This window comes from Buceros rhinoceros, unplaced genomic scaffold, assembly GCF_000710305.1.
Source record: "Buceros rhinoceros silvestris isolate BGI_N320 unplaced genomic scaffold, ASM71030v1 scaffold1847, whole genome shotgun sequence".
Taxonomy (NCBI): Eukaryota; Metazoa; Chordata; class Aves; order Bucerotiformes; family Bucerotidae; genus Buceros; species Buceros rhinoceros.
Genome location: NW_010423718.1, coordinates 2353 through 14329, shown reverse-complemented (window position 1 = coordinate 14329; position 11977 = coordinate 2353). Strand labels below are relative to the sequence as shown.

At 44.0% G+C, this 11977-nt stretch overlaps 1 protein-coding gene across 1 annotated transcript in view; it reads right to left on the bottom strand.

The window, feature by feature from the left end:
- LOC104497253 (mucin-5B-like) overlaps window positions 1–11977 on the bottom strand; it is a gene marked incomplete at both ends in the record, with an annotated part of 21361 nt that overhangs the window by 7193 nt on the left and 2191 nt on the right. Inside the window, 15 exons of the mRNA XM_010140486.1 lie at window positions 156–307; window positions 1596–1696; window positions 2085–2137; window positions 3036–3291; window positions 4338–4464; window positions 5114–5208; window positions 5676–5840; window positions 5921–6058; window positions 6815–6884; window positions 7437–7547; window positions 8596–8734; window positions 9549–9666; window positions 9999–10124; window positions 11055–11271; window positions 11461–11570. Coding sequence (XP_010138788.1) covers window positions 156–307; window positions 1596–1696; window positions 2085–2137; window positions 3036–3291; window positions 4338–4464; window positions 5114–5208; window positions 5676–5840; window positions 5921–6058; window positions 6815–6884; window positions 7437–7547; window positions 8596–8734; window positions 9549–9666; window positions 9999–10124; window positions 11055–11271; window positions 11461–11570 — 1978 coding nt within the window. The remainder of the gene's footprint in view (window positions 1–155; window positions 308–1595; window positions 1697–2084; window positions 2138–3035; window positions 3292–4337; window positions 4465–5113; window positions 5209–5675; window positions 5841–5920; window positions 6059–6814; window positions 6885–7436; window positions 7548–8595; window positions 8735–9548; window positions 9667–9998; window positions 10125–11054; window positions 11272–11460; window positions 11571–11977) is intronic.

The following is an 11977-nucleotide window of genomic DNA, read 5'->3' as shown; positions in this document are numbered from 1 at the left end:
CAGCAGGAAACTTGCTCACACTGTTTAAAACAAAACCGAACAATCCATCCATTGATGAAATGTACAGTCCGAATCTCTCCTCACTGCTGTACTCTTTAAGAGCTTTGGAAAGGCAAGTGATGAAGCCAGAAATGGCACTGCTGGGAAATACCTACCAGGTGTTACAGTCAACGCTGATGTTTTCCCCAGGCTGGTACGTGGCTTCATTGTGGATACACGGACATTCCGCTTCAGGAATACAGCCTCCAGACCCGTCTGACACGAGCCCATCTGGGCACACGCAGCCAGGTACGCATTGTGTGCTGTACTGGAGGAGTCAAGAGGAAGGTATAATTTCAGAACAAAGTAATCACGACAGAAAAGGGAAGATTAAATTCTCATGAAATGTCTTTATATGGTCTTACTGCTGCCCAGCTTAAATGGGAGAAAATTATGGAGTACGTTAGGACAATGGAACAAACAGGAAGTGATTAGCCATTGATTTAATAGAATATACACTGTCGAAGATGAATGTTTTAGGTATGCCAACGCCGATTGCTTTGCTGAAGCCTGTGAAATTTGAAATACATTCAGTCTTAAATCTTGCTCTGTGTTCACTGGAGAAGCCCTGGAGTTTGTAGTGGGTGATCTGTGGTTGAATGGAGCTTTAAAAAGAAAATAATATTTTTTTTCAATTTGGTTGAGTTACATTGAAATCTCTTTATCTCACATGGTACTTATTCACAAAATGGTGTGTAGCTATGTCCTGGTTTGGCTGGGACAGACTCCCAGGCCTGCCATGGTCTGTGGGCCGTCAGCAGCTTGGAGTCATCCAGGACAGCTGGTGCAGGTGAATCACATCCCAGAAACAGCACGCTCGGTAGAAAGGGGGAAGTCTGAGAGGAGAGGAAGACCCCCTGCTCATCTTGTTCTCTTGCTTGGGCTCCTCCTGACCCTGCTCCTCTTCCTGCTCCTGAGGACGGCTTTCCTGTGTACTGTGACCCCTGTACCGGCACTGCGCTGAGTATAACTGTGTACTTACTATTGGCATTTGGTATTAGTTTGGCTGTTTGAGTGAATCTGTTTTCATTTCAGTCCATGGATTTCAATCAAGATTTTCCAGATCCCCCTTCTTTGCTGAGGAGGGGTCACCACAGAGGAACTGCTGTAGTTTGGCTCCGGATTATCGGCTAAACGGAGACAGGCTACCATGGACCAAGGTGGAGTGATACAATTAGATGTGCAAGAAGTTCACTGTTGCATTGTGGTCTGAGAAAGACTGGTTTCTCCTAGGCAGTTCATGGGCAGCAGTTGTCTCCTAAAGAAGTAAAATGTGTGGCAGAGCCCTACGTATTGTCACTACTAATTACCGTTACCTGTAGTAGAGTTACTGTTACCTGAAGAAAGAACTTACAAATTAAATTGGATGTTACGTTATTATAGGTCGGTCTGAGGGGCCCATTGTTAATGCCTTGTAACACAGCTTTAGGCTTTTGTCCCGCTAACAAAATCTCTGTGTTGCAGGTTTGGAGTAGATCAGACAGAGCAATTACTTCAGCACCAAGAGCACAGGCAGTGCCTGGAAGCACCATTTCACCCAGCCATGCTGTACTCACACACTGCATATCCAGAGTGTGGCAGCTTTTCTGGCATTCTGCTCCGGTCGTTCCGGCAGTGATGTTTCTGCAGTCGAAGTAGACCATGGGGGATTCGCAGGCTGGAGGAAAGCAAGCCGGGAGAGCAGTAAGAAATGGCACAGGCTTCAGCCCGCTGCTGCAGCCGTTAAAACCACCCAGAAATGCTTTGGAAATTGCATGTTGCAGTTACTAGAGGTTGCTGTCCCTACCCAATCTGCAAAATGATTCACCTCAAAGCACTGAATTCACAGAAAAAACCCACCACATTATTCCAGAAAAAATATCTTTTTGAAAAAGACTTCATAGCATAAATCTAGGCTCAGTCCTGCCTTGTATGGTAACTGTTGCACTATAACTGAATGAGAAATACTTGTATTATTTAAAATCCATTAAGAAAAATCAATTCTTTTCCTGTTCAAAACCTGGCACAGAAAAAAGATGGAAGATTTGTTGTTTGTTTTTTTTTACCTGGGGTTGGATTGGGTGTTCCAATGCAATCCAGTTGTCCCTGGATGCAATTGCTGTAACAGAGGGAAAACCACATTTTAAAATTACTTTTTCCCCCCTCTCAAACCACATGTTGAAGCTGAAAGATACTTTTCTCTTGTCAAGCTTCAGAATTTTAGAATAAATTCCAGTTTTGCAGTGTCAGGAAATAATTTCCCTCAGTATCGCTACCAGTGCTGCTGTCATACGATATCCATTATGGTTTAACGGAAAAAGTCATTGGAGGAAATGCGTGTATATCTCTGCTTGTTACTTGCTTTCCCATAAGATCTCTGCTTGCTGGGCGTGTCATAATTTTATGCTTGACAAATCGTGGAATTAAGTAGAAAATTTACCTGAATACAATTGCTCTGTCAATCTGGAAATACCATAGACTCACGTAGCTTGGAAAAGACTCTTAAGGTCATTGAGTCCAACCGTTCTCCCAGCACTACCAGGTCCCCACTGACCCCTGTCCCTCAGCACCACCTCGACATGTCTGGGAAACCCCTCCAGGGATGGGGACTCCACCACTGCACTGTTCCAATGCATGACAACAGATCTGCAAACCCCAGTGACCTGGTCCCCGGTTAGCCAGGGCTGCTGGGGAATGATGCAAAGTGCCTTGGTGAGTCCTTCTACAGCTCCCTCGGTACCCTTGGCTGGATCCCATCCAGCCCATAGACCTGTGTGTGTCTAAGTGGTGCCAGTGAGGTGCTGACCGTTTCCCCTTGGATTATGGGGGCTTCATTCTGCTCCCCATCGCTGTCTGCCAGCTCAGGGGAACAGGCACCATTCTTAAAAGTTGAAAAAAATGAGACAGCGTCATACTGAAATTCAGGCAAGACATGGTGAGACCAGTTTAAACATAGCAGATTTTAACAGGAAAGTACAAATACTATTGCTTGAGTGTTTTGCAGAAGGTTCACTTACCAGACAAGCCCGTTTTCACGGACAACTTCTCCAAGTGGTATGGGGGAGCCTCTGTAGTAGCAGGGGCATTCGTTAGCAGGCACACATTTGCCACTGTCATCCATGTAGGTTCCATTTAAGCAGGTACAGCCGTCGACCGGGACAAACTTGATGCCACATGTGACATCAGGCTCACTCAGTGACCGGCAGGTGGGTTGGCAGGAAGAGATGGTGTAGCTGTAGCTGAGGGATTTGGGACAGGAGCTGGTGTATTTTGCTTGAGAGAGGAATATAGAATAGGTTTGTTAGTTCCAGATGGTGATTGCTGGTGCGGAAAACAGAAACCATCACAACAGGAACAACAGGTAAACAACACTGTGCAGCTCCGCCTATGTTGGTTCTTTCAGGTAAATGTATTTGTGAATACTTCCAGAGTTAGACATGGGAAGCTGCTGCACATGTGAGGTAAGAGATGTATGGAAAGAAGAAAATACTTTTTCAAATGAACTTTTGGGATGTAACCTCCATGTGGTGCTGCCATTCAGTGCCAAGAAGTCTTGTTCCCCTGAATGTCTCCTGGTCTGCTGAAGACAGGCCCGCTGGGTCAGCGGAGCCCAGCCCGCAGCCCCAGAGCCCTTGCCTTAGCAAGAGTTCTGGCTGGTGATACTAGTCCTGGTACTCTCCTACATCACGTTTTCTCTACAGTAACTTGTGAAACACAATGCTGCAGTGAGATTCAAAGCTGCACACAAGCAGGTGGAGGCACTTTCAGAGCAGCAGTGTTCTCGCCGAGCACGCCATGTCTCCCATCTATTTGTAGTCTCTCTCACTAGCAATGGCTTGATTCCAAGGAAACAGCAGAGAATGACTTCCTGGAGTGCACTTCACAAAATCCTCCCCCAACACTTAGTGTATTGGTCTAGGAATCTGTATAAAATAATCACTGACCAGTGGTTTTTATTGATGCCTCTTGCTAGGACAGGGGGTGGTTGAGGGTACTTACAGCAGACATCAGCCCTCCACCCGGGCAGCTGGATTCCTTTCGCTGCACAAGCTCTCACGTAGGAGGACAGGGCTGCACACAGACAATCCTCACTGTTTTCACACGCCATGTCTCCCATCTATTTGTAGTCTCTCTCACTAGCAATGGCTTGATTCCAAGGAAACAGCAGAGAATGACTTCCTGGAGTGCACTTCACAAAATCCTCCCCCAACACTTACTGTATTGGTCTAGGAATCTGTATAAAATAATCTCTGACCAGTGTGACCAGCAGTTTTTATTGATGCCTCTTGCTAGGACAGGGGGTGGTTGAGGGTACTTACAGCAGACATCAGCCCTCCACCCGGGCAGCTGGATTCCTTTCGCTGCACAAGCTCTCACGTAGGAGGACAGGGCTGCACACAGACAATCCTCACTGTTTTCACAGTTACAGGTGTCAAACATGCAGTTCTAAGAATACAGAGGAAAATAATCTCTCAGCACTGGTAATATTGTCAGTCTAAAACCCATGAACGTTATCTTTCTGCTCTTATCCTTCAGGTATCTTTCTCACAGACCACACCAACCCAGCTTGCTCACTTTCCAGGCTGTGTCTAAGCTTCCGGGCAGAGGAGAGTGAAGGTAATGGAAATTCAGTCAATGTCTGCAGTTATTACTGGGAAATAGTGGCCTTAAAGTCTGTTACACTTTTAAACAGCTCCGTGTTCCTCTGAACCGTATTTACAAACTTGCGGCACAGCAGCGTACCAAGGCCTGTTCCAGTACACAGGCTGGAGACCTCATTTCACCAGTGTCCATACCCGGGTGGTTCACGCTGGGAGGGAAGACTGGCCACGCAGATAGCAGAATGATGATAATTAGCTAATGGGATCTCTGTGCCAAGTAGTTATTAGTAAGATGAGGCCGAGGGGATGACAATCAAAATGAGATGTTAGAACCCAAACAGAAACACGTGCCGACAGCAGCAAGTGCTGCGGCGCAGAATGAAAATACCGGCGTTGTGTTAGACGAGAGCTACGTCTGGGACAGCCCTTTTCTGCAGCCACCTGTAATGATTCTCTCTCTCGGCTCTAAAGGGAAAAGCAGTCTAAGGAAGTACCGTGTGGTAAACAGCGGGATTCACTGCGTAGTGACAGTCAGCAAAGGGCCCTTGGCTGTCAGTTAACAGTCCGCACCAGTGCTGAGCGTATTTTTCTGTGAAGAGAGCAAATACGAATGACAGCGTGTTACTCTGTGCTTCATCAGTCACCAAAGCACACTGCCTGATCTGTGAAGGCACCTCTGAAATTACATCAAACCTTTCCCTCTCCTGGCTTTTTTCACTCACCTTATGGCATGAGGTTCCTAAGAGCAAAGGAGAGGACTTGCTGAAGGGGGTGATTCCCAAAGATCCTCCTGCAGTCCTCTCCTCTGGCACCAAGATGTTGGCTTGGACATCCTCTCTGACCATCCTCCTCTCTACACCATTTCAAAGAGTTCCCCTCAGGTACGTTTCTATGACTCTACTTTGTTACTTATCCCTCATGTTTTCATTTCGAGTATTTGTTTCTGATTTCAGATGGATGTTTCTACCAGGTACCTGATCTTTATTCTCTTATCTTTTGTTTTCCTTAGGAACAAGGGAAAAAAAAAAACTTGGAAAGATTCTAAGCAGCACACACCGTTGTCAATGCTGAGCGCACAAGGGTTCTCAAAGCTGCGCTGGATGTTGGGGCATGAAGCCTGAGTTTTCCACGTATTAGCAAATGCTGTTGCTGTTCCTTCAATTACTCCACTTATAGCCTTGAAGTCATCAGTTTGGATATTGTTGAAATTTCCACAGAGACCTGTTGAAGAGCCATGGAAGGTTTGTACTGTTCATACCAGGCAAAACACATTAAGACGTTCTTACACTTCATTCACTCACCGCACGTCTGGTTTTTGAAAATAGGATCCAGTCGCACAAACACTTGCATGATGGGCGTGATTTGGACTTCAACCAAGACACCCAAATTTGCCTGCATGATGACGAAGAACGTTGAAGGTCTGAACACGGTGACGTTAGCTACAGGTGAAAAACAGAGGGATCACTTTCTGAATTAGGGCAAGTGCCGGAGACAAAGAGTCATGACATGATTCTCCTTGGATTTGTATCGAAATTACTGCAAATTCTGAGGTGAAGTAAAGCCAATCTTTATGAAAATGAATCAGAAATATAAATAAAAAATTGCCATTTGCTTGTAGCTGCGAGTTGTTAGCTTTATTTGTTGCCTCAGCGTTAGGCAGTTGGAGACGGCTCCTTCCAAGGGAATAAGAAGGAAAGGCTGTATGGCACTGAGCGTTAAAAAGAACAGTTCTGTTTTCGTTTTAAGCCTGTACAGGCTCTTGGAGCCCTCCCTCTGCTGATCTGCATGTTGGAGATACCGCATAGAGTCAATAGCTGCTGAGACAGAGAGCAAAAATCAAATTTCTGTTGTGTGAGCACAGGGGTGGTGAATTAGAAGAGAGAAGACGTAGAGGAGGTAAACAGAGGTCTTCTGGGTTCTCCTTTGGATTTGTGATCAAATCAGGAGAGTGTAAATGCTGTTTGCTGCTGTTGGAACTCTTGCCTACACTTGTGTTCTGCCATTTCTTTATGACACCAAACTTCCCTCTTCTAATTCAAAAGCACCTGTGCGACTCAAGAGATATCCCAAAGGTGAGAACATGCAGGTTCTGAAGAACTCCCAGTCCTGTTGTCTTCCATAGTTTAAGGAAATGAGCAAGTGTGGTGTTGAAGTTCTGAGGTTATTGCTCATGGACTGTTAGAAAAAAAAAATACCTGCTGAGATGGGCAGCTGGGTGTAGATGGAGTTCACAAACACACCACCATCAGATTTGACCTCGATGACCTGAGAAGAGGAACAAGAGGCGGCTGTGTTATGGATAACTGTAGTCTGAGCAGAAATAATGGAGATGACTCCAGTGACATTAATTATAAAGATAATAAATGATAGGGGTGGGTTTTTGTGATTTCACCTCCTCCCTCTCTCCACTTTTTGCTGATTTTCCCTGCCACAGAAGAATTATTTCTAAAGACGTTCTCAGTTCCTCAGGGAATTGCATCATCTCGGTTTCTTTGAACACATCTTTGTGATGGATCGCATCCCTTCCTGTCTTACTTACCATTTCTAACCTAAAAGCTAATCTAACTGGCAGAGAAAATAGCTTTTTTTCTGCTTTGTGAGTACAATGTTTTTCGTAATGAACCTCCACAAAGCCAAATTTATGGCTGATCTGGATTTCATAGCACAACCAATTTATTTTCACTTGATTAAAAATAACATGTGCTTGGCGTTCGTGCTGACCCTTTGAGAGAAGTGCGGTTCCCTGACTGACTAAGGCCCGGCTTCTTCGCTCCCCGTAGTTTTAAGTCTTTTCCCACGCTTTTTTCACACTCTTACATTTTGTCCTTTGTTGAGGCTGAGGGTCACTGTCTTTAAGCACGTCTCGGTGTCTGTTACGCCACATTTTCGTAGTTCTGCCAGGATGGTGAAAGTTTCATCCGTACAGTGCTGGAAAAAAATGCCAACAGTTATTTCATGAAAGGCTGACTACAGAAGCTTTCCCCTCAACTCTGCAAAAATATTTCTGTCTCTGGAGAAGATCCAGACTCTGACAAATCCCAGGCCTTCTTTGGCCTGAGATTCAGTTTTGCCTTTTGTAATGATTAGGAACAACAACCCGGTTTTGCATTTTATTGATGATGTCCGTATTTGGAGGTTTTATTTGTGCCCACTTCAAATGTTTGATTCAGTTTTACTGTATCTCTCATCTTTCTGTAGCTGGTATCAGTGCCAGCCAAAAATTTCAGATAAGACATTTTTCAGGTGAATAATAACATCACGCTCTTTGTTTGGTTGTTTTTTTAATTGAAGTGTGCATATGGAGGAAAAAAGAAAGCAAAGAACAAACAGAAAAAGCTCATAAAAGATCAAAACATTTCACTTGCATGTGGTTGTAATTAAATACTTTTATTGTAATTAAATAATTTTATTATAATTAACTTTCAATTTTTCTGTTTGTTTTGACGTATTTTAAAATCTGTTTTAAAATATTCAGTATCTGAGTGAAATGTATCAGTTGGACTGATTTTCTGTATCTGAACTTCCCAGAAATGAAATAATAATATTAGTCTTATCAATTCCATTTTTTTTCCCCGAACTCTTAGTGTAATTTTTCAGACTTGTCCCCTTTGACCTAGTACCATTTAATACAGTACCATGACAAAGACGATGCAACGTGGTAAGAAAGCTGCATTGCTCACACCGAAGAACACAGACTAAGCCAGTGCTCAAAGGGCGAAGCGACCCTTTTCAGCGATTACTGCCTCACAGAGCTGGGAGTTCCCCAGAACACCATATACTGGTGCGCGACATCCTAACAGGAAACTGACGGTTGTCATTTGAACAGCAGCACGTGTTCTAGTCAACATCTGGCTGAGGAAGAGGCAGTTTAACATCTGTATGTCAAAAGAGGTGAGTTCCAAAAGAGCTGATTGAGATCCCCTCTTGTTTCTATAACTGTGTAAGGCTTTATGACCCTGGAGTGTCTGAGTCCCACCTTAGAAAGGACGTAAGTGCAGTCTCCGTGGTGATCGTAGTTCTTTTTATCGTACGTGGAAATGTGCGAACCTCCCTCTACCGAACACGTTCCTGGGCATGACATGTCCTGGCAGCTCCACTGGCCTCCGTTGCAGGTACTGGTGGAGAGAGAATAGAGTTAGCTGAGACCAGTCACAGCGGTCCGGAGCAACAGGAATTGCAGTGACGTTAGGTTCAGCTATTTTGCTACCGGTTTGCCCTTCAAGCTGTAGTTTAATGCACAGTAAGTCTGGGTTTGAGACATCCCGAAACACTGTGAGAGTGCGGTGTAGGATTAAAAGGAATGACTCTGTTATACATGCACTTAGTTTATTTAATGGTTTTCCTTCTTTGGGCAGGTGAACTCTCCACCAACAGGTATTGGTGAGTAATTGCTTGGGTTTTGCAGCTAACGTAAAGCACAGTGACAAATTAAAATCTCTCCTGTCTTGTTGTACAAATGCATTGTACAACAGAACCATCTGCGCCCGCTGCAGAGCATTTCTGTTTTCTACGGCAATGTGGTAGTGCGCAAGTACAGGATTAACAGTTGTGAAATCACGGTTGTACCGTGTCATCCATTGCTTTCTCCAGAGAAAACAAATATTTGCAAATACTTAACCGATTGCAACTTCATTCCCCTTGGAGAAATCAAAATGTTTGAACAAAATAAACAAAGAGGAATTTTTTTAATTGACGGATGAGAAATCCAAACATTGTAAATCCTTGCTTTGATCTTTTTGGGTTAGAGCACAAAGCTAGTCAGGGCTGTTGCTAAATAAAACAAAGAATGTTCTTTCGGAATATTTTGGAAGTGTAGCGGTCAGCTAAATACACATATCAATTACCAGTGATGCAGTGCATATAATGAACCATTAAACTCACTAAATATATGAGAGGAAATGGTATAGTTAGAAAAGTAACAAAGATTACCAGGACTGGCACTGCTCTGAAAAAGAAGCTCCTGTCGCGTAGGTGTTGCCGTTGTACACGCAGGAGCACTGCTGCTGGGGAATGCAGCCAGAATTGTTGATGTCATCAAACACAGTCCCTAGATTTAAAAAAAAAAAAAAAAAAGGAAAATCTTGATGAATGAGAGAGGCATTTCCTAGACACCATTGTGGTTTGTTACAAATCCTAAATACTGTCTCAGATGTGCAGCCTGTTGAGAACCTGTTTGCTGTTCTGCTTGCCTGCTGTCTGAACGTTGCAGGTGTATTGGCAGTGCTGAGATCTTCTCTCAGCTGAGCTATGACAAAGGCTTGTCACTGGCAGCCATGAAAAATGCAAATATAGGAGGCTTAAACCCCATGGAACCCTCCCAAATCCAGCAGGTAAGCTGCTGCTGTTGGAGAGCAGAGGTGTGGGTACGTAAGGACTTGCCTGGGGGGCAGAAACAACCATCCATGCAGTGTTCTTCGCAGAACTGGGATCGTTCACTGTTGGTGCATGTGTCAGCGCAAGAAGAGCCACACTCCTCATACTGCATGTTGAAAGGACACTTCTTGGCTGAAATTTTAAAGGAGGAGAGATTTTTTTCAGTCCAAGTATTTCTAGTTCACTGTAACTCAAAATATTTACCTTTAACGAAGTTTTTCAGCTACAGGTAAAACCACACTAAACTACAGGTTGACCGCCAGCTCTCAGAATTTGCAAATTTCATCACCTAGATCTGGGTTTTATCATTCAGATGTGCTTTCTGGGACTGAGCTGCCTCAGTGACTGGATTTCTGGGGACAACGTAATGACCCCACAAAGTCAGCAAGGCCCATGTTTCTACTGAAGGCACCCTTCTCACGAACACCTGTATTGCTAGGGAAACGGGAGATGAAATTCCTAAAGCTTTAGTACACTTGCATCTTTCCGTTGCCATTGGAAGGGCAATAGTACCTCATTGGCTTTTGTTTCTGGAGCAAATGCTGGTGACGCTATCAGCAGCCCCACTCCATAACCTGATGTGTGTTTAATTCAGTGTAAATCCCTGTGAAGGTTACAGTGGTGCAAACTCCTCACTACCAAGCGAGAGGAGATAAGTAAGTGTTTAACCAGCCAAACGCCGGCGAAGACCCAATCAGTTAATAATTGAGAATAAAAAATGATGTAGCCACCATGAGAAAAGGAGAGAAACAAGAATACAAGTAAGTACACCCCATTCTCTCTCCCTTCTCCTTTATCTGTTTCCTTTACTGGCCCGGTTAATGAAATAACATGTTGACTCTCAGTTAGAGTGCCCGTGTGTTTGATAGTGTTTAACCAGTTTGCATTAAAGCCCTCAGCTCTTCTGCTGGAGTCTTCGTGCTGGAACTTGTACACCAGGACCCTCTGGAGAATCTCAAATGACCTGCAAGTTCTTACGCATCCTCAGCATCGTTGGGGAGCTTGTAACTTGTTAGTTTCTGAGCAGAAGGTAAGGCTACCTCTACCTCTGGTGGTACTTACGGCAGAGTTTTGAGGTTCTCCAGTTCTGAGGCTGCCCCCCAGCATGAGCACACTGCCGGGAGTATTCAGCAATGGTGTCACAGATACATGAGGAGTTTTTAGATGCTTCGGAGTGGCACAAGTCATCTTGGCAAGTCAAAATGTACTCTCTAACCTCAACCAGCTCATTACACTCTGCAAATGCAGAGCTGGTCAATGTTCTTTGACATATGTCATCCTTGGGAGAAAAAAAAAAAAAAAGACAATTTTGTTCATTATTACTTTATATAGTTATTCTTTAATAGAATCTTATATCCCTCTTTAAGCTGCTATTGTCTGAGGGGTTTTCCTGTTGACCCATCTGAAGCTGCAGAAGGATATAGAAATATTCGAAAGAAATATAAAAGAATAGTCAGAAGATCCTTACAATATTCTCAGTGCAATTAACTGGCGGGGTAGAAATGGGGTCTTCACAGTGTTCTGTTGGCCCATCCATTTTCTGCATGTTCCCAAACTGCAGGGCTGTCATCTTAACATCTGTCCAAAAGAAGTTGAATAATGGAATAATTGGGTTTTTTTTCAACACAACTGCCTGTTATCTTTCTCCCCTCTCAAGAATTCTGCTCAAGACTGGCCAAGGCATCTACTTCCCTTAAGCCTTTGGATTAGATCATCACCCCTTCCCAAGGAAGCACTACATCACTGTCTCCATTTACCTTACAGCACTCTGGAAAAAGCAAACATTTGAAAACAATTCTGAGCTTATTATATCTAGATGCAAACCAAGATCTCTACCAGAAAAATAAACTCTCTTCAGATTATATTGAGCCTATGCAGGGAAGAGAGAAAATAACCTAAAGAGGGATTTGGACAATAGAGATGGCTCTAAGGGAAAAACTCAAGCTGGGAATAGACAGACTGGTGAAGAGAAGATCTTACAAAGA